The sequence below is a fragment of the Calypte anna genome, chromosome 1 (genome assembly GCF_003957555.1).
Source record: "Calypte anna isolate BGI_N300 chromosome 1, bCalAnn1_v1.p, whole genome shotgun sequence".
Classification (NCBI taxonomy): Eukaryota; Metazoa; Chordata; class Aves; order Apodiformes; family Trochilidae; genus Calypte; species Calypte anna.
Window position 1 is genome coordinate 197,524,901 of NC_044244.1, and position 26,110 is coordinate 197,551,010.

The 26,110-nt window shown below is 47.2% G+C and overlaps 1 protein-coding gene across 1 annotated transcript in view; it reads left to right on the plus strand.

Annotated features, from left to right (window-relative positions):
- PPME1 (protein phosphatase methylesterase 1) overlaps nucleotides 1-24,584 on the plus strand; it is a gene marked incomplete at its 3' end in the record, with an annotated part of 36,787 nt that extends 12,203 nt beyond the window's left edge. The window contains exons 2-12 of the mRNA XM_030462578.1: nucleotides 4,063-4,156; nucleotides 8,506-8,598; nucleotides 11,887-11,944; nucleotides 13,431-13,482; nucleotides 17,242-17,396; nucleotides 17,893-17,983; nucleotides 18,645-18,710; nucleotides 20,892-21,024; nucleotides 21,664-21,793; nucleotides 23,601-23,645; nucleotides 24,520-24,584. Coding sequence (XP_030318438.1) covers nucleotides 4,063-4,156; nucleotides 8,506-8,598; nucleotides 11,887-11,944; nucleotides 13,431-13,482; nucleotides 17,242-17,396; nucleotides 17,893-17,983; nucleotides 18,645-18,710; nucleotides 20,892-21,024; nucleotides 21,664-21,793; nucleotides 23,601-23,645; nucleotides 24,520-24,584 — 982 coding nt within the window. The remainder of the gene's footprint in view (nucleotides 1-4,062; nucleotides 4,157-8,505; nucleotides 8,599-11,886; nucleotides 11,945-13,430; nucleotides 13,483-17,241; nucleotides 17,397-17,892; nucleotides 17,984-18,644; nucleotides 18,711-20,891; nucleotides 21,025-21,663; nucleotides 21,794-23,600; nucleotides 23,646-24,519) is intronic.
- Nucleotides 24,585-26,110: the final 1,526 nt, after the last annotated feature.

Below are 26,110 nucleotides of genomic sequence, written 5' to 3' on the forward strand. Positions count from 1 at the left end.
ATTCTAGAATATGAAATATCAGGAGAAATAGGAATTATTCTTCTCCATAAATGTTAACCTGCTTTGTCTGCTCCTTCTCAATTCTTTACAAACCCAAGAATTCAGGAGAAACTTCCTTCAGCAGAGTTTTTTTCTTCTGGAAAGGTTTCACCCCATTGTGCTTGATTTTAATATTCAATGCTGATTGCCTCCCCCAGAGGAGTTGGAAGTTTACAGGCAAAAAGCTTGGAAAAATGGAGCCCTGTTACTCATCCTGAGCTCTAATCTGACCTAATTCTGTCACTGCCAAAATGAAACACTTCTCTTTTAGCCTTACTGGGTGAGTATCAGCCTGAGAAACAGATTTTGCATCAACTGAGTCATCAGGAAAATTCTGATTGCAGAGCTTTTGGTTGGAGATGGGGATACAAGGAGAGGGCACAGCTGCACCTTTTGATAGAAGCAAAAAAAATCAGATTTTTCTGTCAGCTGGACACCTTTGGGAGTCCTGGGTTAGGTGATGTTTGCAGAACAGGTCTGTATTCACCCCATCATTTAGGGGAGCTGCATTCCCAAAGGTGCTGGGTACAACCTGACATTAGTCCTACAGTCAAAGAAATTAACTCCAATTATTTTAATTGAAATTAACAAATTCTACCATGGAATTGGTGTCAGGGCTTTGATGCACCTGCCAAAAAACCATGGCAGAAATTGGTTTTATATTAAAGAGAAGAGTTTCACTGCTTCTGGGGAATAACAACTGCCTTTCAGCTTTTGGAAATGTGTTCCTGGAATTCCTGGAAAAAAGCAGCTTTGTTGTTTCTTTAACCTGCCTTGGTGTAGGTGTTCTTATTATTCCCTGTGGAGCACTGGCAGGAAGATGCCAGCTTTACAAAAGGAGGAAACCTCTCCAGGTAGCAGCAGCTCTGGACACAAAGCAGCCCCCAGGCAGCACTGATGCCCAAGGCTTTCCTCACCCTCAGCCCTTTTCTAACCCAAATCCTTCTGGGCCATCTCCAAAGCATCTTCTCTTCCTCTGCTGCTCACTGATTTTCCTGCCTCTGCAGTGTTTGTTCATCAGTGCTTGGCAAACACTGTGACTGAAGCAGAAACCTCTGAAATCTCCAGCGATTGGGATGTGATTGGCCAGAGTTTACCTTCCTGGGTTGTTACAGGGTGGTTGTTTTGTTTTGATGATGGTAAAGCAGGATTTCTGTTTGGGTAAATTAGAATCCCAGAGTGGTTTGGGTTGGAAGGGACCCTAAAGCTCCTCCAGTTCCAACCCCTGGATGTGCAGGGACCCCTCCCACAGCCCAGGTTGCTCCAAGCCCCATCCAACCTGGGCTGAGACACTGCCAGGGATGGGGCAGCCACAGCTTCCTTGGGCAGCCTGGGACAGGGGCTCAGCACCCTCACCCCAAACAAAGATCTCCTCTCCATCTCCCCTCTTGCAGCTGGAAACCCTTCCCCCTCATCCCATCCCTCCAGGCCCTTGTCCCAAGTCCCTCCCCAGCTTTCCTGGAGCCCCTTCAGGCACTGGAAGATGCTCCAAGGGCTCCCTGGAGCCTTCTCTTCTCCAGACTGAACACCCCCAACTCTCTCAACCTGTTCCAGGCTCTCCCCACCCTCAAATTCCAGAATTTCTTCCCCATCTCCAACCTCAATCTCCCCTTTCTCTCCAACTTTTAACCCAGTTCCCTTCTCCTCTCCCTACCCCCCCGTGTCCAAAGCCCTCCCCCAGCTTTCTTGGAGCCCCTTCAGATATTGGAAGGTTGCTCTGAGCTCCCCTGGGAGCCTCCTCTTCTCCAGGCTGAACAACCCCAATCCCTCAGCCTGGCTTCCCAGGGAGGTGCTCAGCCCTCTGAGCATTTCAGTGCCTCCTCTGGACACCTTCCAGGAGCTCTGTGTCCTTCTGATGCTGGGGACTCCAGAACTGGACACAGGACTCCAGGTGGGGTGGGATTGTTATAATTCTAAATTAATGATGGCTCTAAAGGAATTAAAACAACCTGGGAAGAAGTGCAAAGCCTGAAGCAAAGTGCAGCCCATCCTCCTGTGCTGGGATTCTCCCAGCATCTGTGTTCTGCAGCCTTGTTACAATCCTTAATTTAAAAGTTTTTAAGCAGTTTTTCCTAACTTTTTCATTATTATTTTTAAGAGTAATTTTATCATTTGGACTGTCTGCATTTTACTTGCATTGCTGGACCTGAGAACATCTTTCATTCCTGAGGGAATATTTTCATTAAAGTGTTTTCAGGGTCCCAGACAGTTTTCCTACAGAGCTGGAGGAGCACAGAGGGAAGCAGCTTGAGGCTTGTTTTTTGGTCCTTATTCCAGTTCTCTTCTTGTGGTCCTTACACTTAACTGAGGCAAGATAAGTATGAAATCACAGAATTACCTTTTTTTTTTCCTTCACCATCCTGACATTGCCCTATGTGCAATATTTCAATACCAGATCTGTCTACAAGGACATGAAAATTTTCAGTATTGAAGGAAACTTGAGCTGTCCCTAAAACTTGCTGCTGTTAAATTAAACTGGGTGGATTTTATTTATACTGCTCTCAAGAGGCTTTTGAAGTTGGTTTTGGGTTTTCCCATGTACCAACAACTGTTCAGTGCTCTCCAAAGTTTTTATTCAGCCACTGGGGCAATTTGGATGATGTTTCTACTAAAGATTTGAAGAGATTTCTAGGAAAGTTGTCATCTCAAGACAAGTAATATGTGGTAAATCAGTAGTAATCTTCACTAAATAGCTGACACTCTGCTTTTCAACACTGTGATATCCCAGGGACTTCAGAGAGGGTCCTTCTTATTTTTTAATTATGGTTCATGGGTTGAGTCACCAGTTCATAGAATCAATGAATTGTCTGGGTTGGAAGGGACCTCAGAGCTCATCAAGTCCAACCCTTGATCCACTCCCCCCGTGGTTCCCAGCCCATGGCACTCAGTGCCACATCCAGGCTCTTTGGAAATAGCTCCAGACACGGAGAATCCACCCCTTCCCTGGGCAGCCCATTCCAATGCCTGATCACCCTCTCCAGAAAGAAATTCTTTCCAATCTCCAACCTAAACCTCCCCTGGCACAACTTGAGACCATGGCCTCTTGTCTTGCTGAGAGTTGCCTGGGAAAAGAGACCAACCCCCCCTGGCTCCAACCTCCTTTCAGGGAGTTGCAGAGAGTGATGAGGTCTCCCCTGAGCCTCCTCTTCTCCAGCCTCAACACCCCCAGCTCCCTCAGCCTCTCCTCACAGCATCTCTGCTGGATCCCTTCACCAGCCCACTTGCCTCCTTTGGACCTGCTCCACCACCTCAAGCTCCTTCCTGAGGGGCTGAGGGGCCCAGAACTGGACACAGGACTCAAGCTGTGGCCTCCCCAGAGCTGAGCACAGGGGCAGAATCCCTTCCCTGGACCTGCTGGCCACGCTCTTCCTCAGCCAGCCCAGGATGCCATTGGCCTTCTTGGCCACCTGGCCACACTGCTGCCTCCTCTTCAGCTTCCTGGCAATCCCAGCTCCCTTTCTGCCACTCTGTGCCCAGCCTGGAGCTCCCCATGGGGTTCTTGTCTTGAACCTCATCCCATTGGAATGAGGATGGTTGAAGATGGTTTCCTGAGTTCTGGTGTGCTCCCAGCCCTGCCAGCACCAGGCTTGCTTTAAGGACAAGACCATTAAATACAAAATTTAAATTTAAATACTTTTCCAGTGCCTTTTGGGGGGGTCACTGCAAAGTGGGGGATTCGGGGCAGTGTCACTGTGTGCCCTCTTCTCTTTCTTTTCCCTTGTTTTAGGTCTCTGCAGCCTAAATCAGGATTGCTCAGCCTTCCTTGGTATTAAAGGAGAAAATATTCTGCTCTTTGCTTCTCCATCACCTCAACAGGAGCAAAAATTAGGGAGGAATGACCCCAAAATTACTAATTTTATGTGAATTTCACTCACACATCATTTGTTTCCAGCCCTACACTGTTGTGTAACACCAATCTGTTCTCTTCAGTGTATGTAATGATTCCTCTATGCCAATTTAAGGGGAAGAGTTAAAAAATAACCTCTAACTGATATTTTTGGTGTGTTTCTTTGTGTCTTTCAGCCCTGGAAGAAAACGTGATTTTTCACCAGTGCTCTGGAGCCAGTACTTTGAATCCATGGAAGATGTTGTGGTAGAAAATGAAACTGGCAAAGATATATCCTTTTTTTTTTCCCTGATTGAACTGATTTTCAGTGATAGGGGTGAGGAATTTTTTCTCATCTTTTATTTTATAGGGATCACAGTAAGTAGAACAAACCCTCTCAAGCTGACAGTGCTCTCAAGGTCAGGTCCTGCTATTGCTTCTTGGGTAATAATTAATTTTAAAAGGTGTTTCTGAGAATTCAATAACATTTGGCAGGGATATTTTAGTCATTTCTCATCATTTAAGGGATATCAGGATCAAAGCTGTTTACTGATTTATTTTTTTTTATATTTTTTAATTAACAACAGGTAGTTAACTGGCAATCAGTGATGCCCAGGATCATTATCAGCATCCCAACAGATAAAACACTGAGATTAAATGTTAATAAATACCTGAATATTTCTAAATGCCTTTCTACAGCTATCCCAGGAAGCTCTGTTCCTGCACACACCTCAAGAAACATAGATGTTCCTTAAGGTTTTTCCAACCTCAACCATTCTGTGTATGATCCACAGCCCTAAAAAGTGTGGCTTACAGGAGCACTTGGTCTCCTCTGCTCTGAGAGATGTGGATGCCACCCCTGTTAGTCCTGCAAATGACACAGAAATCACCTTATGTGTCACATTTAAACCCTGGCACTGGCTGAATCCCCATCCCTGGAGGGGTCAAAGAGTTCTTGTGGTGCTGAGGGAGATGTTTTAAGCACCAGACTGAGCAGAATCAGAAACAAAGTAAGACTGGAAGAGAGAAACCTCTAGCACAGGTCTAAGTCTCAAAAAGGGACCCAAACAACCAAAGAATAGAAGGCAAAGAAAAGAAAACATAAAATACTGATATTTATGCCCAATTATCAATTATTTTGATGCAGCAGTGTGGTCTTTTTCTAACATGACAACCATGGTTTTACTCAGAGTGTATTTGTTTCTTTGAATACCAACTAAACATTCCATCCATTACTGAGCTGGGAAGGGTTAAAAAATACTTGTGGTGCTGAGGGATATGTTTTAAGCACCAGACTGAGTAGAATCAGGTTAATGGTTGGACTTCATCTTAAAGCTCTTTTTTCCAACCACAATAATGCTCTGATTCTGCACTTCACATCCTGCACACCCCAGGTGTGGTTTTCCCTTCTTTTTCCACCCCAAATTGCAGTCGAAGAAGCTTCTCCTGGCCAAGGTGGAGGTGGTGGTGCCACCTCAGGGTCTCCTGGGGGTGTCAAACCAGGTTTTGACTGCTCCTCTTTGCTCTCCAGTATCTCTGCCCTTTTTTTTCAAGTGTTCATGGTGCCTTTCTGCTGCTTTTCAAGCTGAATTCTCTTTGCCAACTCTTCCAGTTTCTGTTTGGTCCAGCTGATGGCAGTCATCCCCTTCCCTGTGCTCAAACTGGGAGCTGTGGGATTGCCCCAGCAAGTAGAATCTCTGAAGGTACCAGGAGAGGACTTCCCATCTGTCCTGCAGCTCTGACCAAAGCAGTTTGAGAGGTATTTCCTAGGTCTTTTGTGACCTAATTCCAGAATGGAAACAGTTTTTAATCTGTGTTTAAGTAACACAGCCAAGTGGTTTCAGTTGCTGCATACTCTGTAAGCTTGCAGGCTTTGGCCATGAGGAAAACCAAATTTTCAAGCTATTTCCAAATACCAACCCAGCAATTAATTCTCTAAGATCAGGAGCAATGCTTTGCAAAGCAATTCCAAAGCTTTACTACTGCAGAATTGCAAAACAATTCCAAATCATGCACTGCTTTGAAATGAGAGAGTTTTCTCCCCTTGTTTTGCTCAGCTTGTCTTTATTTTGTGTTTATCAAGTCCAGTGGATGCCATGAATTCTTTGTTAAATGATGTAAGGGCCCTGCACACCCTTGAGGCCTCACAAATAATAAAATAGAGAGGATAATGGACCTGTTTGGTCAGAAGCATCTTAATTTTCAGCAAGTTTTAGTCTGAAGAAGAGGAGGCTGAGGGGAGAGCACCTTGCTCTCCACAACTCCCTGAAAGGAGCTTGGTTGCCCAGTGCCCCAGCAACCTCTTTATATTTTCTATTTTCTTTATTTTCTATTCTCATATTTTGAGTGGACAAACTCCAGGTGATGAAACTTGAAGCTGAAAAACCTCCTGGAAGTGAAATGGCCCTGGGAGCACCTGCCTGAACTGTTTGCTGCCTGCAGATCCCAAAGGGCACTGGAATATTCAGCAGGAGAAGGATGGAGGAGCCTCATCAGTAACTGCAGCTGGCATAGGTTGGTTTAAGGGAACACTTCTAGGCACCCCAGAAAAGGAGGAGAGCAGCAGAAAGAGGTGAAGGGAGTCAGCTGGTGTGTTGGTCACAGGTTTGGGCACTGAACACAGATCCCACAACTACCAGTTCTGTGCCTTAGAATCATAGAATTGTCTGAGTTGGAAGGGACCTCAGAGATCATCAAGTCCAACCCTTGATCCACTCCCCCCGTGGTTCCCAGCCCATGGCACTCAGTGCCACATCCAGGCTCTTTGGAAATAGCTCCAGACACGGAGAATCCACCCCTTCCCTGGGCAGCCCATTCCAATGCCTGATCACCCTCTCCAGAAAGAAATTCTTTCCAATCTCCAACCTAAACCTCCCCTGGCACAACTTGAGACCATGGCCTCTTGTCTTGCTGAGAGTTGCCTGGGAAAAGAGACCAACCCCCCCCTGGCTCCAACCTCCTTTCAGGGAGTTGCAGAGAGTGATGAGCTCTCCCCTGAGCCTCCTCTTCTCCAGCCTCAACACCCCCAGCTCCCTCAGCCTCTCCTCACAGCATCTCTGCTGGATCCCTTCCCCAGCCCACTTGCCTCCTTTGGACCTGCTCCAGCACCTCAAGCTCCTTCCTGAGGGGCTGAGGGGCCCAGAACTGGACACAGGACTCAAGCTGTGGCCTCCCCAGAGCTGAGCACAGGGGCAGAATCCCTTCCCTGGACCTGCTGGCCACGCTCTTCCTCAGCCAGCCCAGGATGCCATTGGCCTTCTTGGCCACCTGGGCACACTGCTGGTTCCTGGTCAGCTTCCTGCCAATCCCAGCTCCCTTTCTGCCACTCTGTGCCCAGCCTGGAGCTCCCCATGGGGTTCTTGTCTTGAACCTCATCCCATTGGGATCAGCCCAACTCTCCAGTCTCTCCAGGTCCCTCTGCAGAGCCCTCCTGCCTTCCAGCTGATCCACACTCCCCCCAGCTTGGGGTCATCTGTGAATTTGCTGATGATGGACTCAATCCCCTCATCTAAATCCTCACTCAAGATATTAAACAGCACTGGGCCCAACACTGATCCCTGGGGGACACCACTAGTGACCGGCCGCCATTTGGATGCAGCCCCGTTCAGCACCACTCTCTGGGCCCGGCCCTCCAGCCAGTTCCTAACCCAGCACAGAGTGCTCCTGGCTGATCCATGGGCTGACAGCTTTTTCAGGAGAATCCTGGGGGAGACGGTGTCAACGGCCTTGCTGAAGTCCAGGCAGACCACATCCACAGCCTTCCCCTCATCCCCAGGCAGTCCCCTGATGATAAAAGGAGCTCAGGTTGGTCAGACAGGACCTGCCCTTCCTCACCTCGTGCTGGCTGGGTCTGATCCCTTGCCCATCCTGCAGGTGCTGTGTGATTGCACTGAGGATGATCTGTTCCATGACCCTGCCAGGCACTGAGGTCAGGCTGACGGGCCTGGAGTTTCCTGGGTTCTCCTTCCATCCCTTTTTGTGGATTGGTGTGACATTCCCCAACTTCCAGTCATCTGGGATGTCCCCAGTGAGCCAGGACTGTTGGTAGATGATAGAGAGAGGCTTGGCGAGCTCATCTGCCAGCTCCCTCATCACCCTTGGATGGATCCCATCCGGTCCCATAGACCTGTGGGGATCCAAGCAGCTCAATAGGTCACTGACTGTGTCCTTCAGGATTTCATGGGGCCTTTCCCCAGGGGATATTGGTTTTAGCAATAATTAAACTGATTTTTCTGTGTCCAAAAAACATCCTGAAAGGGAATTCAGCTACCCTGGTGAAGCATCTTTCCTGTGTACCTACCAGAGGGTAATTATATTGCCTTAAAAATCTTGTCTCCTGGCTTCCCTGACACTTTTTCTTGGATTTAAGAAGAAAAAGACACCAAAGCAAAATGATGTTTTCCCCACTGTGTGCTGAGTGAGTGGGGTTTGTTTTTTCTTTTAGGGTACAGGCAGGAGGTGTGTGGATTACAGGAAAGAGGTTTGGGGCAGCAGGAAAACAACCCTGAAAACTTAAATAACTTTTGTCCAGGTTGTGCTTACACGTGTCTGTTGATCAGAGGGAGGAATGAAGCTTTTGGGTAGAAATAAAACCCACTTGGGACTCTCAAACTTGATTTTATGTCCTTAACTGTTCATACACTTTTCGAATTTACAAGAGTGGATTGGAGGGACCAGTTTTACTGCTGCTGCATGGTGGGGGCCATTCTGCTCTTTCCTGGGCTGTCTTTACTGTAAGTAAGCTGCTGTTTTATAGGAAAAAAAAAATAATATATATGCAAATCTAATTCTCTGAGCATGGAAGGGAACTGACTCACTATTCAGTTATTTTAAGCACAGGCAAATCAGTTCAGAAAGCTGAACTGGTAAAAATAACTGATAATAAATCTTATAATCTCAGTCAAATCTTCTAAACTCTTTCACTGTGTATTTATTAAATAGGCAAAGCATGTGCAAAGGTTTATCATCCACATTTTTGTTTGTTTAATTAGCAGCACAAACCAAAACTATGTCTGGCAAAGAGCTGGTGGGGTTTTCATGAAGTGCCAAGGCATTCCTCATTATAATATATCCAGATTTTTTTTCAGAAAGCTGCTTTTTCAGGGCTACCAATCAAAATCCAGCAGCTTTATCTCATCATAACACATTTATTTTGCATGGTTAAGGTCCTGCTTGACCTGTTGAGAAACCTCAAACAGCTTGAAACAGGAACTGGGGACTGAATAAATTCAGTTTCCTCCCTCCCACCCATTCCCTTTCAAAAATGAGGGAATAAAATGAAGAAAGAAAACTTTTAAAGCATTTCAAGTACAGTAAAATATCTTTCAGTGTATTGGTTTTATTTGACACCTCTGTGATCCAGGAGCTCCTGGGCACAGGAAGATGTTCTGGGATGAGTTCTTTGGCAGTGCAAGTGGAGAGACAAAGTTTTTATATCCCCCTGTCTCTGATCTTCTGAAACTGATGAATTTTAAGTCTGAAATCTCTGTATTAAGTTCCTTGCTTGTGGCTCACTGGTTGCCAAGCTGGACAGATGTCTTTTCCTCTGCTAGTTTTGTATTTTTGTTATGGTAAAAAAGTGCAAAGTTAGACACAGGGCCAGGTAGATTTCCACCTTGCAGCTGGAGGAAGAAACTACCCCAACAACAACTTCATGGGATGGAATTCCTTCCTTTGGACATTTTGAAGTGAAAGTTTGTCCTCAATTAGGTGTTAAATGTTTGGGATGGACCAGAATGTAAACCCCTCCCCTCCCAAACTGTCCCACAAAAATCAAGGAGAAACTGAAGCTGGGAACATTGAGAGTAACCCCCTTTAAAATATAAACTAAACTTAATAAAATAGAAATAAGAGAAAAACCAAATAGCCTGCAGGAGTGGTGTGCTCCTTTTTTTTTTTTTATTTACTTATTGACCTGCTAACTTCCCAGGTGATGCATTTATATATATATATATATTTTATATATTTTTTATCTTTCATATATATATTGTATATATATATATATTTTGGGGGGGTGATAAAACTCAGGCCACTGGGAAGCTTCTCATTCTCTCCCATCATGTTGATGAGCCTCTTGCTTTACTCCCTGCTGCCAATATTTTGCTTTTTAGCAAAAATCTGACTCATGAAATTACTGCTTAGGTGCATAAGCACCTTGCAGGTCAAGGTTTCAGGGTGTCTTTAGGGGAACTGAAACATTAACTGGTGGATTTGCTGGGTTTGAGGAGCTGAACCCCCAAACTGGTAGGACTGGGCTGCTTTCAGATCTCTGCCCATAGAATCATAGAATAGAATCATAGAATTGGCTGGGTTGGAAGGGAGCTCAGAGATCATCAAGTCCAACCCTTGAACCACCGTTGTGGTTGCTAGACCATGGCACTGAGTGCCACATCCAGTCTCTTTTGAAATATCTCCAGGGATGGAGAATCCACCCCTTCCCTGGGCAGCCCATTCCAATGCTTGATCACTCTCTCTGTAAAGAAATTCTTTCTAATATCTAACCTAAACCTCCCCTGGCACAACTTGAGACCATGGCCTCTTGTCTTGCTGAGAGTTGCCTGGGAAAAGAGACCAACACCCCCCGGCTCCAACCTCCTTTCAGGGAGTTGCAGAGAGTGAGGAGCTCTCCCCTGAGCCTCCTCTTCTCCAGCCTCAACACCCCCAGCTCCCTCAGCCTCTCCTCACAGCATCTCTGCTGGATCCCTTCACCAGCCCACTTGCCTCCTTTGGACCTGCTCCAGCACCTCAAGCTCCTTCCTGAGGGGCTGAGGGGCCCAGAACTGGACACAGGACTCAAGCTGTGGCCTCCCCAAAGCTGAGCACAGGGGCAGAATCCCTTCCCTGGACCTGCTGGCCACGCTCTTCCTCAGCCAGCCCAGGATGCCATTGGCCTTCTTGCCCACCTGGGCACACTGCTGCCTCCTCTTCAGCTTCCTGCCAATCCCAGCTCCCTTTCTGCCACTCTGTGCCCAGCCTGCAGCTCCCCATGGGGTTCTTGTCTTGAACCTCATCCCATTGGGATCAGCCCAACTCTCCAGTCTCTCCAGGTCCCTCTGCAGAGCCCTCCTGCCTTCCAGCTGATCCACACTCCCCCCCAGCTTGGGGTCATCTGTGAATTTGCTGATGATGGACTCAATCCCCTCATCTAAATCCTCCTCAAGATATTAAACAGCACTGGGCCCAACACTGATCCCTGGGGGACACCACTAGTGACCGGCCGCCATTTTGATGCAGCCCCGTTCAGCACCACTCTCTGGGCCCGGCCCTCCAGCCAGTTCCTAACCCAGCACAGAGTGCTCCTGTCCAAGCTGCGGGCACCATGATGTAGGTGGTTCTATTAAGAATTCCTCAACAAATTCCCCCCCTCCTGCAGGACTGTTATTTGAATAATCAATGCTTCCTTACCCCAAAAGTCTTCTTCTCATCCAAAAAAAGCCACTTAGTGTCTGGGATGCATTACATAACTTTAATAAATTGAGCTATCAGGGACAAATGAGCCATCAGCATCCTGCAGCTCTACTTTAACTTAAATAAAGATTTCCTCACTTGTTCCCCCTGACTGCTTTGCACCAATCAAGTTGTGAACATTACTGCAAATTTCTCTTTGAGAGCAAAGTCAGTGTGTGCTTCATCTTCATGGCATGGCCAGGATGAATTTGGGGGAAAGAGGGGAATTATCTCAGTGTCTGTAATCCTACTGCTCCAGTTCACTTTTCAGAGGTTCTTCAAAAATTCACTATCCTAGCAATCACACCTAATGCCTTACTCCCAGGGCAGTAAATATCCCCAGAGACACCCTGAACAATGGTGGAAAGGATGGAATTTTGGTTAATTGAGGGTAATTTATATGGAATATTCTTGCTTGCTTGCTTTGATACCTGCAATCCAGGTTGAGCTGCTTTGTTGACACTGGGGAGTTTTTGTCTGTGCTGTTGTTTCAGGGAGTGTTTGATGCTGTTAATTCCTTCAGTAGATGAGATGTGGCACTTTGTAAATCATATTTTCTTTGTCCCTTCTTGCAGTCTGCCATTATTAGCAGGATTCAGTGCAGGATTGTGGCTTTAGATCTCCGAGGCCATGGTAAGTCAAATTAATTTTAAATTGCTTTAGTACATGCTCTTGTTTGGGTTTTTTTTAAAGAAGATATAATGACTCTCTCTCAAGATGTGTTTAGAACATCCCTCAGGCATCCTGATTTTTATTCAAAAGCAGGGATGCCCAGGTGGCCAAGAAGGCCAATGGCATCCTGGGCTGGCTGAAGAAGAGCGTGGCCAGCAGGTCCAGGGAAGGGATTCTGCCCCTGTGCTCAGCTCTGGGGAGGCCACAGCTTGAGTCCTGTGTCCAGTTCTGGGCCCCTCAGCCCCTCAGGAAGGAGCTTGAGGTGCTGGAGCAGGTCCAAAGGAGGCAAGTGGGCTGGTGAAGGGATCCAGCAGAGATGCTGTGAGGAGAGGCTGAGGGAGCTGGGGGTGTTGAGGCTGGAGAAGAGGAGGCTCAGGGGAGAGCTCATCACTCTCTGCAACTCCCTGAAAGGAGGTTGGAGCCAGGGGGGGGTTGGGCTCTTCTTAAAAGAGGGCATGGGCTTAATTAGGTTGGAGATTGGAAAGAATTTCTTTCTGGAGAGGGTGATCAGGCATTGGGATGGGCTGCCCAGGGAGGGGGTGGATTCTCCATCCCTGGAGGTTTTTAAGAAGGGGCTGAACGTGGCACTGAGTGCTCTGGGGTGGTTGTGGATTAAAGGTTGGAGTTGATGCTCTCAGAGGTCATTTCCAAGCTGGGTAATTCTGGGATTCTGTCTCCCACAATTTTCCCTGGGAAGGAAGGGAAATCACTCTCTGCAACTCCCTGAAAGGAGGTTGGAGCCAGGGGGGGGTTGGTCTCTTTTCCCAGGCAACTCTCAGCAAGACAAGAGGCCATGGTCTCAAGTTGTGCCAGGGGAGGTTTAGGTTGGAGATTGGAAAGAATTTCTTTCTGGAGAGGGTGATCAGGCATTGGAATGGGCTGCCCAGGGAAGGGGTGGATTCTCCGTGTCTGGAGCTATTTCCAAAGAGCCTGGATGTGGCCCTGAGTGCCATGGGCTGGGAACCACGGGGGGAGTGGATCAAGGGTTGGACTTGATGATCCAATTCTATGATTCTGTGATTCTATAATTGGCTTCTGGAGTTCTCTAGCCACTTATCCTCAGGTGGAAGCTGAGCCTCCCTGTGCCTCTCTGCAAGGCAGTAGTGGACTTGTTCCTCCCAACCCCCTCCACCAACCCCCTCCTTCCTATTTTCATAACTTCTGGGTGGTCTTTACCATTGCAAATAAGATTTGGTCTTTAATTTAAGATACATGGCAAATAGGGAACAGTTAAGGAAAAAGGGTGTTTCCTAGCCATGAGCTATAATGGGATAAAGTACCAATTGTTCACATCATTTCTGGGTTTTTTAATTACTCATGGTTACTGCAGTGGGCTTGTTCTTGCTAACTGTGCCAGAAAGCTTTGGTTAATTGTTGCTTTAAAACCTGAGAGGTCTGAAGGGTTTCAGCTTATGTGAACATCACTTTCTTCTGTTCTTTCCTTCAGGAGAAACAAAAGTGAGGAATCCTGAAGATCTGTCTGCAGAGACTATGTCAAAGTAAGGAAGCTTGTGCTCTCTTCAGTATTTCTCTTTTCAAAACCCCTTTTTTTTTTTTTCCTTGCTTGAACAACAAACTACTTGAGGCCACATAACCTTCATTGAAGGGATGAAGGTTTCATTTCACATGATTCTGGTCATTATCTCTTCTCCTCCTTCCATTTCTGGGAGAGTTGGAAATTTATTTGAAGTCACATCTCTCCCAGCTGAGTCAGATCCCAAACTGGAGTATTTTGAGTCATTTTCTATGTGCCCTCAGTTTTTAAGCTCACTTTAAAGATCATGGAACCATGGAATCACAGAATAGCTGAGGGTGGAAGGGACATTAAGAGCTCCTCTCCTCCAACCTCCCTGCCACGCCCAGGGACACCTCTCATCCAGACAAGGATGCTCCAAGCCTCATCCAACCTGGTCCTGAACACCTCCAGGGAGGGGACATCCACAACTTCTCTGGGAAATCTGTCCCAGAGTCTCACCACCTGAAGAATTTCTTCCTAAGATCCAGTCTGAACCTCTTCTCCTTCAGTTTAAATCCATTTCCCTTGTCCTGTCCTTGGACACTCCTAGGAAAATTCCCTCTCCATCCTTCCTGGAGGTTTCTTCAGGGACTGGGGGGCAGCTCTAAGGTCCCCCTGGAGTCTCCTCTTTTTTAGGCTCTCCTCATGGCAGAGCTGCTCCAGCCCCTGGATCATCTTTGTGGCCTCCTCTGGACTCATCCCAACAAATCTTTGTCCTTATGATGGGGACACCAGAACTGGATGCAATATTTGAGGTGAAATCTCACAAGAGCAGAATAGAAGGAGGAGAGCATCACCTCTCTTGCTCTGCTGGCCATGGGACAGGAAGGGGACATCCACAATTTCTCTGGGAAATCTGTCCCAGAGTCTCACCACCTGAGGAATTTCTTCCTAAGATCCAGTCTGAACCTCTTCTCCTTCAGTTTGAAACCATTTCCCTTGTCCTGTCCCTGGACACTTTTATGAAAATTCCCTCTCCATCCTTCCTGGAGGTTCCTTCAGGGATTGGGGGGCAGCTCTAAGGTCCCTCCAGAGCCTTCTCTTCTCCAGGCTGAACAATCCCATCTCCCTCAGCCTCTCCTCCTGCTCCAGCCCCTGGATCATCTTTGTGGCCTCCTCTGGACTCATCCCAACAAATCTTTGTCCTTATGATGGGGACACCAGAACTGGATGCAATATTTGAGGTGAAATCTCACAAAAGCAGAGCAGAGGGGGGGAGCATCACCTCTCCTGATCTTCTGGCTCTTGATGCATCCTAGGATGAGCACACAGTGAGCTTTTTGTCCATCACCACCCCCAAATCTTTCTCTTCAGGGCTCCTCTCAACCCAGCTTGTTGGAATTGTGCCTAAAATGGGCTTGACCTTGGCACTTGGACTTGGTGAGCCTCATGCAACCAGTTTGCTCCATTTCTCAAGCCTCTTCAGGTCCCTCTGGATGGCAACTTTTTCCCTCAAGTGAATCCACCACCCCATCAGCAACTTCCTGAGGGTGAACCCTTCAAACCTGCAGCACAACCTTGGAGATTTCCTAATTGGAAATTCCTAATTTCAGGCATTTATAGCCTGAAATCATCACTCTGCTTCTTCCTCAGCTCTTCCAACCACTGTGCCTGCCTTGGAGTGGCAGCATCCCCAAAGTCTGGGGCACAGCCTGAGGTTTTCAAGCTTTTCCCAACTCCCACAACCTTTTTTTTGGGGAGGGGGATGCAAATCCCCCTCTTGACAAAGCCCTAAGCAAACCCCCAGTGCTAAGCACATTCTGTCTGTGTCCACATTTAGCACAAAGAGACTCTTTGCTGTGACTCCCAATGAAATCAGGGAGGATTTGGTAACTTTCATATGAGCAAATCCTCTTGTTTTTTGTTGTGGGGAGGCCATGTGTGAAATGCAATCTGACTTCCATTGTCTGCCTTATTGCTCCAGCTTTAGGGCCTGTCAGCTCCTGCTGTGTTACCCTCCTGAGGACAAGCTGGATGAAATGATTAGGATTTTTTTTAGATTCTGGAGCAGCACTGGTGTGAAGGGAAAACAAGTTGCCTTCTGTTTTTGGGTTTTTTTTAAACCTTTCCTCTCCCCTTAGCTTGAAACTTAACATGGGTGCCTTCAATTATATTCAATTATTCAGGTTTTTTTTTTTCCCAAATCCTCAAGCACTTTTCTCTGCTCAAACTTTTTGATTTTTTTTTACTTCTTTTCCCTTTTTTCCTGCTCAGGTCTCTGGTTCCTCTGGATTGTTTTAGGCAGGAAAGCAGCTTTGGGTGTTTCTACTGCAGAGCAGTGTAGATTTCCATCACTGCTCTTTTGGCTTTTCTGAGGCCCAGCTTTTGCCTGAGGGAAGGGACAGGGAAATTGCCCCTTGCCTGGCAGAGAGCCTGAATCTTTTTCCTTGTGCTTGGTGTTCTCTTTACCTTGGTTTGTAGTTACTTTAACTGCAAAAAGTCTCTCAGAATGAATTTTTTAGTCAGTACTTCCCATGGCAGAGGATTTGGCAGCTTTCTTGCCTTTTATTTAACATCCCCACCCAGCTAATGAGGATGTAAAAAGTTCTCTCCAGAGGTTTCTTTTAAATGAGGACTTTTGTTGAGAAAAAGGGAAATAACACATTTGTTCAGAAAACTATTGGCTTGAATTATATCCTGAATTTTGGTGCCTAGAAGAAACAGTGATAAAAGAACAACCTTGTCTCAATTGCCTGTGGAATAAAAGAGAATCACAGAATCCTAGAATTGGCTGGGTTGGAAGGGACCTCAGAGCTCATCAAGTCCAACCCTTGATCCACTCCCCCCGTGGTTCCCAGCCCATGACACTCAGTGCCACATCCAGGCTCTTTGGAAATAGCTCCAGACACGGAGAATCCACCCCTTCCCTGGGCAGCCCATTCCAATGCCTGATCACCCTCTCCAGAAAGAAATTCTTTCCAATCTCCAACCTAAACCTCCCCTGGCACAACTTGAGACCATGGCCTCTTGTCTTGCTGAGAGTTGCCTGGGAAAAGAGACCAACCCCCCCCTGGCTCCAACCTCCTTTCAGGGAGTTGCAGAGAGTGAGGAGGTCTCCCCTGAGCCTCCTCTTCTCCAGCCTCAACACCCCCAGCTCCCTCAGCCTCTCCTCACAGCATCTCTGCTGGATCCCTTCACCAGCCCACTTGCCTCCTTTGGACCTGCTCCAGCACCTCAAGCTCCTTCCTGAGGGGCTGAGGGGCCCAGAACTGGACACAGGACTCAAGCTGTGGCCTCCCCAGAGCTGAGCACAGGGGCAGAATCCCTTCCCTGGACCTGCTGGCCACGCTCTTCCTCAGCCAGCCCAGGATGCCATTGGCCTTCTTGGCCACCTGGGCACACTGCTGCCTCCTCTTCAGCTTCCTGCCAATCCCAGCTCCCTTTCTGCCACTCTGTGCCCAGCCTGCAGCTCCCCATGGGGTTCTTGTCTTGAACCTCATCCCATTGGGATCAGCCCAACTCTCCAGTCTCTCCAGGTCCCTCTGCAGAGCCCTCCTGCCTTCCAGCTGATCCACACTCCCCCCAGCTTGGGGTCACCTGTGAATTTGCTGATGATGGACTCAATCCCCTCCTCTAAATCCTCACTCAAGATATTAAACAGCACTGAGGAACACAGAGGACACAGGGCTCAGAGCCGGACTTGGCTTGGATCTCTATTTCCTCCTCCCATTTTAAGGAATCTTCTTCAGCAATGGATCAAGGTATGAGATGCTCACCCCTGCTTCTCTCTTGAATTTGGCAGAGATGTTGGGAACGTGGTGGAAGCTCTCTATGGGGACCTTCCTCCCCCCATCATGCTGATTGGGCACAGCATGGGGGGAGCCATCGCGGTGCACACAGCGGTCGCAAATTTGGTGCCGAGTTTGCTGGGGCTCTGCATGATTGATGTTGTGGAAGGTAAGGTCCTGTACCCTTGGCTGGAGTTCTGTGCCTTGGCTGGGGTTCTGTACCCTTGGGAGGGGTCCTCTCTTCCACATCCATCTTCTGCTTTTATCCCCAAATCCCTGAACACAGAAGTTTTGCCCACCCAGCCCGATTCCATCCTCCTTATGCTCCCTACACAAAGCTCTTTATGGTGTGACCCCTCCTTTTTGCAGGTCCCAGGCTGGCTTTCTGCTTGCTATTGTCCTGAAAATGTCTTTGCAAATACATTCATATTAGTGTTTTTTTTCAATAACCCATGGTCTGAATGTCCTACCTATCCAAATCCTCATTTTCTAACATGTGAGCAGGGATGACTCTCAGCTTTAGAGCACTTAGTTGTCCATTCCTTATCAGAATTAAATCCCCAGTGAGCTCCAGCTCTGAGGGTCTTCCCTGGTAGCCAGTTTTGTAGAGCAGGACATGGCAATCATTTTGGCAGATGCCATCAATTTAAAATGCTTGGTTTCAGGTACAGCCATGGATGCACTCAACAGCATGCAGAACTTCTTAAGGAGTCGTCCCAAAACCTTCAAATCACTTGAGAATGCCATTGAGTGGAGGTATGGCTCCAAAATTATTTATTGTTGACTCAGAGGAGACAAAACTTTATATATTTTGCCTGTTTTCTCCTTTTGCACTCACTTTCCCAACTATTCTCACCAGTTCCTTGGCTGAGCTGAAAGAGAGGGAGAGGTTGCAAATATAATTAGTTCCTGGGAGAGCTGACCAGGCATTGGAAAAGGATCTTCTAAGAGTTTCAACTGAGGGAAAGCTTCCAGGGAGGAATTGCAGCTTCCTTTGAAATGTCCCAGCTCTTAGAGAAGCTTGAGACATGGATCCTGTGTAAGAAACAGGATTTGCTGTCAAGTCATCAAGAATTACTTTACTTTTGTCAGCTGAGTTTGAAAGGGAGAGGCCTCATGGTCAAGTTTGTGGATTGGGCTACAGAAACCCCAGTTTTCTTACCAAATACCCAAGAAGTTTCTAACCTCTCCCTGATATGAAATGTTTTTAACCCCATTTCACTGTTTCCCCACCAGTGCCTCTCCCATGTGTCTCAAATTCAAGTAAATGGGCAAGCAACGTGAGCAGCTCCATACAGCAGGAGGCTTGGGGATGGTTTGGGGATCTCCAAAGGGTTTTTGCTCCTCTTTCTGGGCCAGAAAATGTCTGGTTCTGTTGTATAACTATTTATATCCTTTCATTTGTTTTCATTTCCAGTGTAAAAAGTGGACAAATAAGAAACCTTGAATCTGCCAGAGTTTCTATGGTTGGTCAAGTCAAACAGTAGGTGGTTTGTTTGTTTTTAAAGAACTGAAAATCAACTTGTCTGTTGTACAGCACCATTACTACAGAGCCTAAGTGCACTTGGAAGTGAAAATTTCCTCTAGCAACTACAGATTTCTTACCATTTCCTCACAGTTGATACAAACAGCAGCACTGAGTCATCATCAGGGCACTTGGAGAAAACTTAGCCCAAATTATTCTGCCAAGAGCCATCTTTTAAAGAAGTTGAACCACTCCTGGTTGTGTATTCTTTGGTTTGTCTGGTTTTCTGCACACAGTAGGGAACAAATGTTCATCTGATGCCTCTTGAAAAATTCTGCTCCTCATTGGGTTGGCTTTTTGGGTGCAGTAGTTTTCACTTCCTTATAAAAATGGTTTTATGATCTGTTGCTTTTTGGGAGTGATCTGTGGTGGGTTGGGGTGATCAGAGTGCCCTGCATGTGCCCCTCTCATCCTTACCTTACCTGGAGCCTTCACAAACCCCAGAATCACAGAATAACTTGGGTTGGAAAGGACCTTCAAGATCATCACCTCCCAAACCAGGTTGCTCCAAGCTCCATCCAACACTTCCAGGGATGGGGCAGTGTCACGGTTTAACACTGGCCCGGCGATTAAACCGAATAACAGCTGCTCTCTATTAATCTCTCTCTCCTTGATAGAGAAAGGAGAAAGAATAAGGGAGAGAGACTGATGGGTTGGAAACTAAACTACACAACTTTAATGAAACAGTAATGATAAATAGGTAAAATGACTAAATCTATACAAATATACAGGAAAATGGATCCCAGGTTCCTCCCCCCTCTCCCCCAATAACTCTCACGGCACCACCGAGGCTGCAGGGCAGCCCTGGGAAAGTCCAGGCTGGAATCCTGGAGTCAGCAGCAGTTGGGAGCTGGAGGCAGGAACACACAGATTCAGGCTGGCATGGATCAGGACCACAGGCAGGCGAACGGACAGGATCCTTCCAGGATGCCGGGTGAAGGAAGGGAAGAAGGGAAATCAGGAAATCCAGAAGTCTGGAAATCCAGAAAAGATCTGGCTCGGCCCTCGTGATGCCTCAAATTTATACTGAGTGTGACATATATGGGATGGAATACTCTGTTTGGTCAATTCTGGCATCTATCTTGTCTGTTCCTCCCCAAAGGAGGGCTCAGGTGGGACCTCTTTATCCTCCTGGACGGTAAAATGTTTTCCTCAGAGCTGAGCAGTGTCCTTGGCTCTGCACACCAGTCTCTAGCAGTAACTATAAACATCAAGTGTTATCAATCCTAGAAGCACACACTGTCTGAGAAACTTGCTGTTCATTTCAGCAAGTGCAACTACTTAAAGAGACTTAGCTAAAAGTAAAAGTACAAGACAGAAAAATCACCTTTATCCTGGCCCAAACCAGGACACAACTACAGATTTCTTACCATTTCCTCACAGTTGATACAAACAGCAGCACTGAGTCATCATCAGGGCACTTGGAGAAAACTTAGCCCAAATTATTCTGCCAAGAGCCATCTTTTAAAGAAGTTGAACCACTCCTGGTTGTGTATTCTTTGGTTTGTCTGGTTTTCTGCACACAGTAGGGAACAAATGTTCATCTGATGCCTCTTGAAAAATTCTGCCCCTCATTGGGTTGGCTTTTTGGGTGCAGTAGTTTTCACTTCCTTATAAAAATGGTTTTATGATCTGTTGCTTTTTGGGAGTGATCTGTGGTGGGTTGGGGTGATCAGAGTGCCCTGCATGTGCCCCTCTCATCCTTACCTTACCTGGAGCCTTCACAAACCCCAGAATCACAGAATAACTTGGGTTGGAAAGGACCTTCAAGATCATCACCTCCCAAACCAGGTTGCTCCAAGCTCCATCCAACACTTCCAGGGATGGGGCAGCCACAACCTCCCTGGGAAACCCATTCCAGGATCTTCACACTAAAGAATTCCTCCCTAAATGCCTCAGACTCCCTTAAAAAAAAAGCTGTTGTTGATTGTTTGACCTTTTTTGCCTCCTGCTTGCTTTTATATCACATTTATTTATTATGTGCTGCACAGGCACTCAGTTCCCTGAGCAGCCATGAAGCTGAGGGGATTTTTCTTGACAATCATCTGAAAAATTGCTTGGGATAAAACCAGGTTTTGATGGTTTTTTTTCCTTGCTGTTATTGTTTTGGCAGGGAATAACCAATTTTTATTATCCTAGGTGTGAAGGGGCTGCCAGTCCTGAGTGTCCCAAAGCCATAGTGGAGGGGATTATTGAAGAAGAGGAGGAGGATGAAGAGGGTGAGGAAGGAGGAGGTTCTGTCAACAAAAGGAAGAAAGAAGATGACACAGAGGTCAGGGATTTCTGGTGTTTTTTCAGCTTTTAGTGGCAGGATGCTCCTCTCCAAGAGTCTGCACTTACTCAAATCATTCTGACAAAAAAAAAAAAAAGGAGCAGGATTGAAAACTTTATATTTTTTTTTCCTGAGATGCTCCCAGATTCAATACCCATGACCTGAAATGGGGCTTCTGCTCTGACTGGGGAATGCTTTTTTCTCAGTCCTGGTGGGATTTTGGTTGATTTCCAAGTAGCATTTGGGAGGTCCTACAGGCAATTGCAACCCAAAAGTGTAAATTCCTGCAGGAAAATCCCTGTAGTCAGCTCAGCCCCTTGGATTTCTGGGTCACTTAAGTGAGAGCTAAGTTTGTGAGCTGTTTTGAGCCATCTGAAGAAGAGCAATTTGAGTTCCCTGAGTGCTGCATCCATCCTTTCATCTCCAGATGTGACTTCTGGTGATTTCCTTGTTCTCTACTCCAGCATTTGGCTGTGATGTGGAGAGGAATTTAGGAGCAAGGGGAAATCCTCCCCTAGAAGTCTGTAAACCACCAGAGGGAGCCAGGCTTTTTTCTGCATCCAAGTGGCATTCAAAATTCATTTTATTTCAGCTGTTTTACTGATCACTAATGCAGAGCTCTCTCTCCCTTCCCTGCAGACAAAGAAGGAGCACTTATACACGTGGAGAATTGAGCTGGCAAAGACAGAAAAGTACTGGGATGGCTGGTTCAGGGGTTTATCCAACCTCTTCCTAAGCTGTCCAACTCCCAAACTTCTGCTTTTAGCTGGTATGTGTCTCTTCCTGGTGCCCTGGTTGTTCATTTCAGTCCCATTTTTCTGCTGGGGAGTAGGGAAAGTGTTGTTTTGATGGCCTTTTCTGAGACCAGCAGATCTGTCTCTTCCACATGGGTTTTTTTCTTTGTATCTTGGAGGATCCTAAACTAATCCCTGTTCTCTGGGCAGGTCTGGGATTCATCCAGAGCCTCTCAGAGTGGCACAGGGTGTAGTGCTACTGACTGGGGGGTATTTCACTTGTCTGGTGTGGAAGAAGAGCAAACAGGACAGACCCAAGCTGCCCTCCAACCTCCTTACCACAATATTTTCCTGCAGATAGGGCTGTGGTCTGAACTTTTTCACCTAAAAGTCAGATTATTCCAGAGCCAGCTGTAAGCACTTGTTGTGCCCTGACAGGAAATGAAGTGTTAACCAAGATAACCAAGATAAACACTCTTGGAAATTGGAGGGCCAGGTGTGTTCCTGCATTTCTGGCTCTGATTCTTTCCTGACACTTTGCTCTCTTGAGGTGAAGCAGTGAGAGGTCCTTGTGGGCCTCAGAGGTGATAGGTTTTTTTGAGTTATTCAGGCTAAATAGCTCCCTGAAAACACTGAGTAATCATAGAATCATAGAATCCTTGGGGTTGGAAGGGACCTCGAAAGATCATCTAGTCCAACCCCCCCTGCCAGAGCAGGGCCACCCAGAGCACTTCGCATAGGAACGTGTCCAGGCGGGTTTTGAATGTCTCCAGTGAAGGAGACTCCACGACCCCCCTGGGCAGCCTGTTCCAGGGCTCTGTCACCCTTACAGGAAAAACATTTTTCCAGATATTCAACTTGAACCTCCTATGCTCCAATTTACACCCATTACCCCTTGTCCTATCACTGGTCACCACTGAGAAAAGCCTAACTCCATCTCCCTGACACTCACCCCTTACATATTTGAAAACATTGATGAGGTCACCCCTCAGTCTCCTTTTCTCCAAACTAAAGAGACCCAGCTCCCTCAGCCTTTCCTCATAAGGGAGATGTTCCACTCCCTTAATCATCTTAGTAGCTCTGCGCTGGACTCTTTCAAGCACTTCCCTGTCCTTCTTGAACTGAGGGGCCCAGAACTGGACACAATACTCCAGGTGCGGCCTCACCAATGCAGAATAGAGGGGGAGGAGAACCTCTCTTGACCTACTAACCACCCCCTTTCTAATGCACCCCAGGATGCCATTGGCCTTCTTGGCCACAAGGGCACATTGCTGGCTCATGGTCATCCTCTTGTCAACCAGGACCCCCAGGTCTCTTTCACCTACACTGCTCCCCAGCAGGTCAGCCCCCAACCTATACTGGGACATTGTGTTGTTCTTCCCCAAATGCAAAACTCTACACTTCCCCTTGTTGAACTTCATCATGTTTCTTTTTTTGCCCAACTCTCCAGCCTGTGTAAGTCTCTCTGAATGGCAGCACAGCCCTCTGGTGTGTCAGCCACTCCTCCCAGCTTAGTGTCATCAGCAAACTTGCTGAGGGTACATTCTATACCCTCATCCAAGTCGTTGATGAAGATATTGACCAACACCGGTCCCAGTACCGACCCCTGAGGGACTCCACTGGTCACACACCTCCAACCAGATTCTGCCCCATTGACTACAACTCTCTGACTCCTTCCTTTCAACCAGTTCCTGATCCACCTCACTACCTGATCACCAAACCCATACTTGATCAACTTATCTACAAGGATGCTGTGAGAGACGGTGTCAAATGCTTTACCCTGCTTTAGGCAGTCATCTTCTCTCTGGCTTTTCTCCAATAAATCTGTTTGTTTGATTCTAGGTGTTGACAGGCTGGATAAAGATCTAACAATTGGGCAGATGCAAGGTAAATATTTAATATTGTGGCTCAGTCCTTACTGTGATGCTCTTTTTGGGAGATAACTTCTTGCTCTGGGTACACAAGCAAGAGACAGCTGAAACTGCCTCTTCCCAGGTGCAGTCTGTGTGGAAATAAATGCATTAAAAAACTCAGCCCATCCCAAAGTCTTGAGCTGGAGGAAAGGAGGAGAAGTTGAGAAGGGAAAGGTTGAACTAGAAGTTGTTGCCATGGGTTTTGTTCAGTCTGGTGTTCAGTGTTTCCAGCAGTGGGGCTGCCACACTTTTCCTGGATCAGAATTATTTTCTGTGAGGGTTTCTTTCTACCTGGTGTTTCCCTTTCTTATTACATTCCTGATGTTCCTAGCTTGAACATCCAGAACATTCTGGTCTCCTGGTGTTTCTGGCAGCTGTCACACCCAAGATTCAGCATCTGCCTTAATGAGTTGGAGTTTTGGTTTGGTTTTTTGTTTTGGTTTTTTTTTTTTCCCTGTCCCATCCTCATTAACTTCCAGAGCAACTGGTACTGGGAAGCAGCACTGGGGAGCAGGATGAATGTGTTGAAGTGGATCTGATCAAAGATCCCACTCTGAAAAGTAGTCAAGAAGCTCTAAGAAACTTATTTTGACTCCTGAGGAAGACAAATTCAGCAGCTTTAGACTCTTGTGCCTTCCCTGCTTCCCCTTTGCCCCGTGCATGTGGTGAGGTTGGTTTGTAAAGAACATGAAATCCCTTATAAAAGAGCTGATAAATTCTCAGTGCTTGGAAGGGTGTGGTGTCTGATGTCTTCTGTGTGTACACAAGAACTGCTCACCTGAGCTGTTGTGCTTTGAAATCAAGAGCACTGAAAAAGCAGCTCCAGTGATGACTCTCTTGATCCACAGGGAAGTTTCAGATGCAGGTCCTCCCCCAGTGTGGCCATGCAGTCCATGAAGATGCTCCAGACAAGGTGAGACCCAACCCCAGGGTTGGTGCTGAACTCATGATCTGCAGATCTTACGTACAGGAGGGGTTTGCAGAGATGATGCTGCAGGGGAGGGTTTGGGTACAACTGGCTCTTCATAGAATCAGAGAATGTTGGGGGTTGGAAGGGAGCTCTGGAGCTGATCCAGTCCAACCCCCCTGTCCCAGCAGGATCCCCCAGGGCAGGACACACAGGAACACATCCAGGGGGGGTTGGAAAATCTCCAGAGAAGGAGACTCCAGAACCTCTCTGGGCAGCCTGGGCCAGGGCTCCCTCAGCCTCACAGGGAAAAAGTTCTTCCTTCTCTTTCTGTGGAACTTCCCATCTTCCAGCTCCACCCCATTCTTCCTTGTCCTGTTCCTGGGCACCCCTGAACAGAGATTGTCCCCTTCCTCTTGCCCCCCAGCCCTCAGCTATTGATGGACATTCAGCAGATCCTCTCTCAGCCTTCTCTTCTCCAGCCTCAACAGCCCCAGGGCTCTCAGAGATGCTCAGGTCCCTTCAGCATCCTCAGAGCTCTCCCTTGGACTCTCTCTTTGCAAACCAGCTTGGATTTAATGATGTTTTTTGAGCTGCCTGGAAAGCCTTGGGTTAAGATGTAACTTTACCCAGGGCTTGGCTAGATTGCAGATTTAATTCCTGGTCTTGGGGTGATTTAACTCTTACCATGTGGGGTTTGGATTTATCTTCCCTGCCATTCCTCAGCAAGTTCTCCACTCTCCCTTGGACTAATCTGCAGCTTTTGGACCAGATGATTCTGGAAATCCCTTCCAATGTGACATTCTGTGATTTTGGGGTTAGTTTGGGGTTTGTGGGGTTGGGTGGCTCACATTTTCCAAATACAAACCAAATGTTAGTGGAACAGCTTAGAGCAGCAGGGCTGCTTCTGGGTGTTACTCAAGGTGGTGTCCAGATAAAACCAGGAATGTGGTGCAGCCAGTGGAGTCTGTGGTTGGAAACACATCTGGTTTTAAAGCTTGTTCTACACTGACTGCTGGGAATGTGACTCAGCATTCCTGAGCTTCCCTTCACCACCCTGAAATGGGAACTTTTATCCCTCCATGCTGAGTTATCAACCTTATTTTTTGGTGTAAATTTGAATCATAAAATCATGGAATTGTCTGGGTTGGAAGGGACCTCAGAGATCCTCAAGTCCAACCCTTGATCCACTCCCCCCGTGGTTCCCAGCCCATGGCACTCAGTGCCACATCCAGGCTCTTTGGAAATAGCTCCAGACACGGAGAATCCACCCCTTCCCTGGGCAGCCCATTCCAATGCCTGATCACCCTCTCCAGAAAGAAATTCTTTCCAATCTCCAACCTAAACCTCCCCTGGCCCAACTTGAGACCATGGCCTCTTGTCTTGCTGAGAGTTGCCTGGGAAAAGAGAGCAACCCCCCCCTGGCTCCAACCTCCTTTCAGGGAGTTGCAGAGAGTGATGAGCTCTCCCCTGAGCCTCCTCTTCTCCAGCCTCAACACCTCCAGCTCCCTCAGCCTCTCCTCACAGCATCT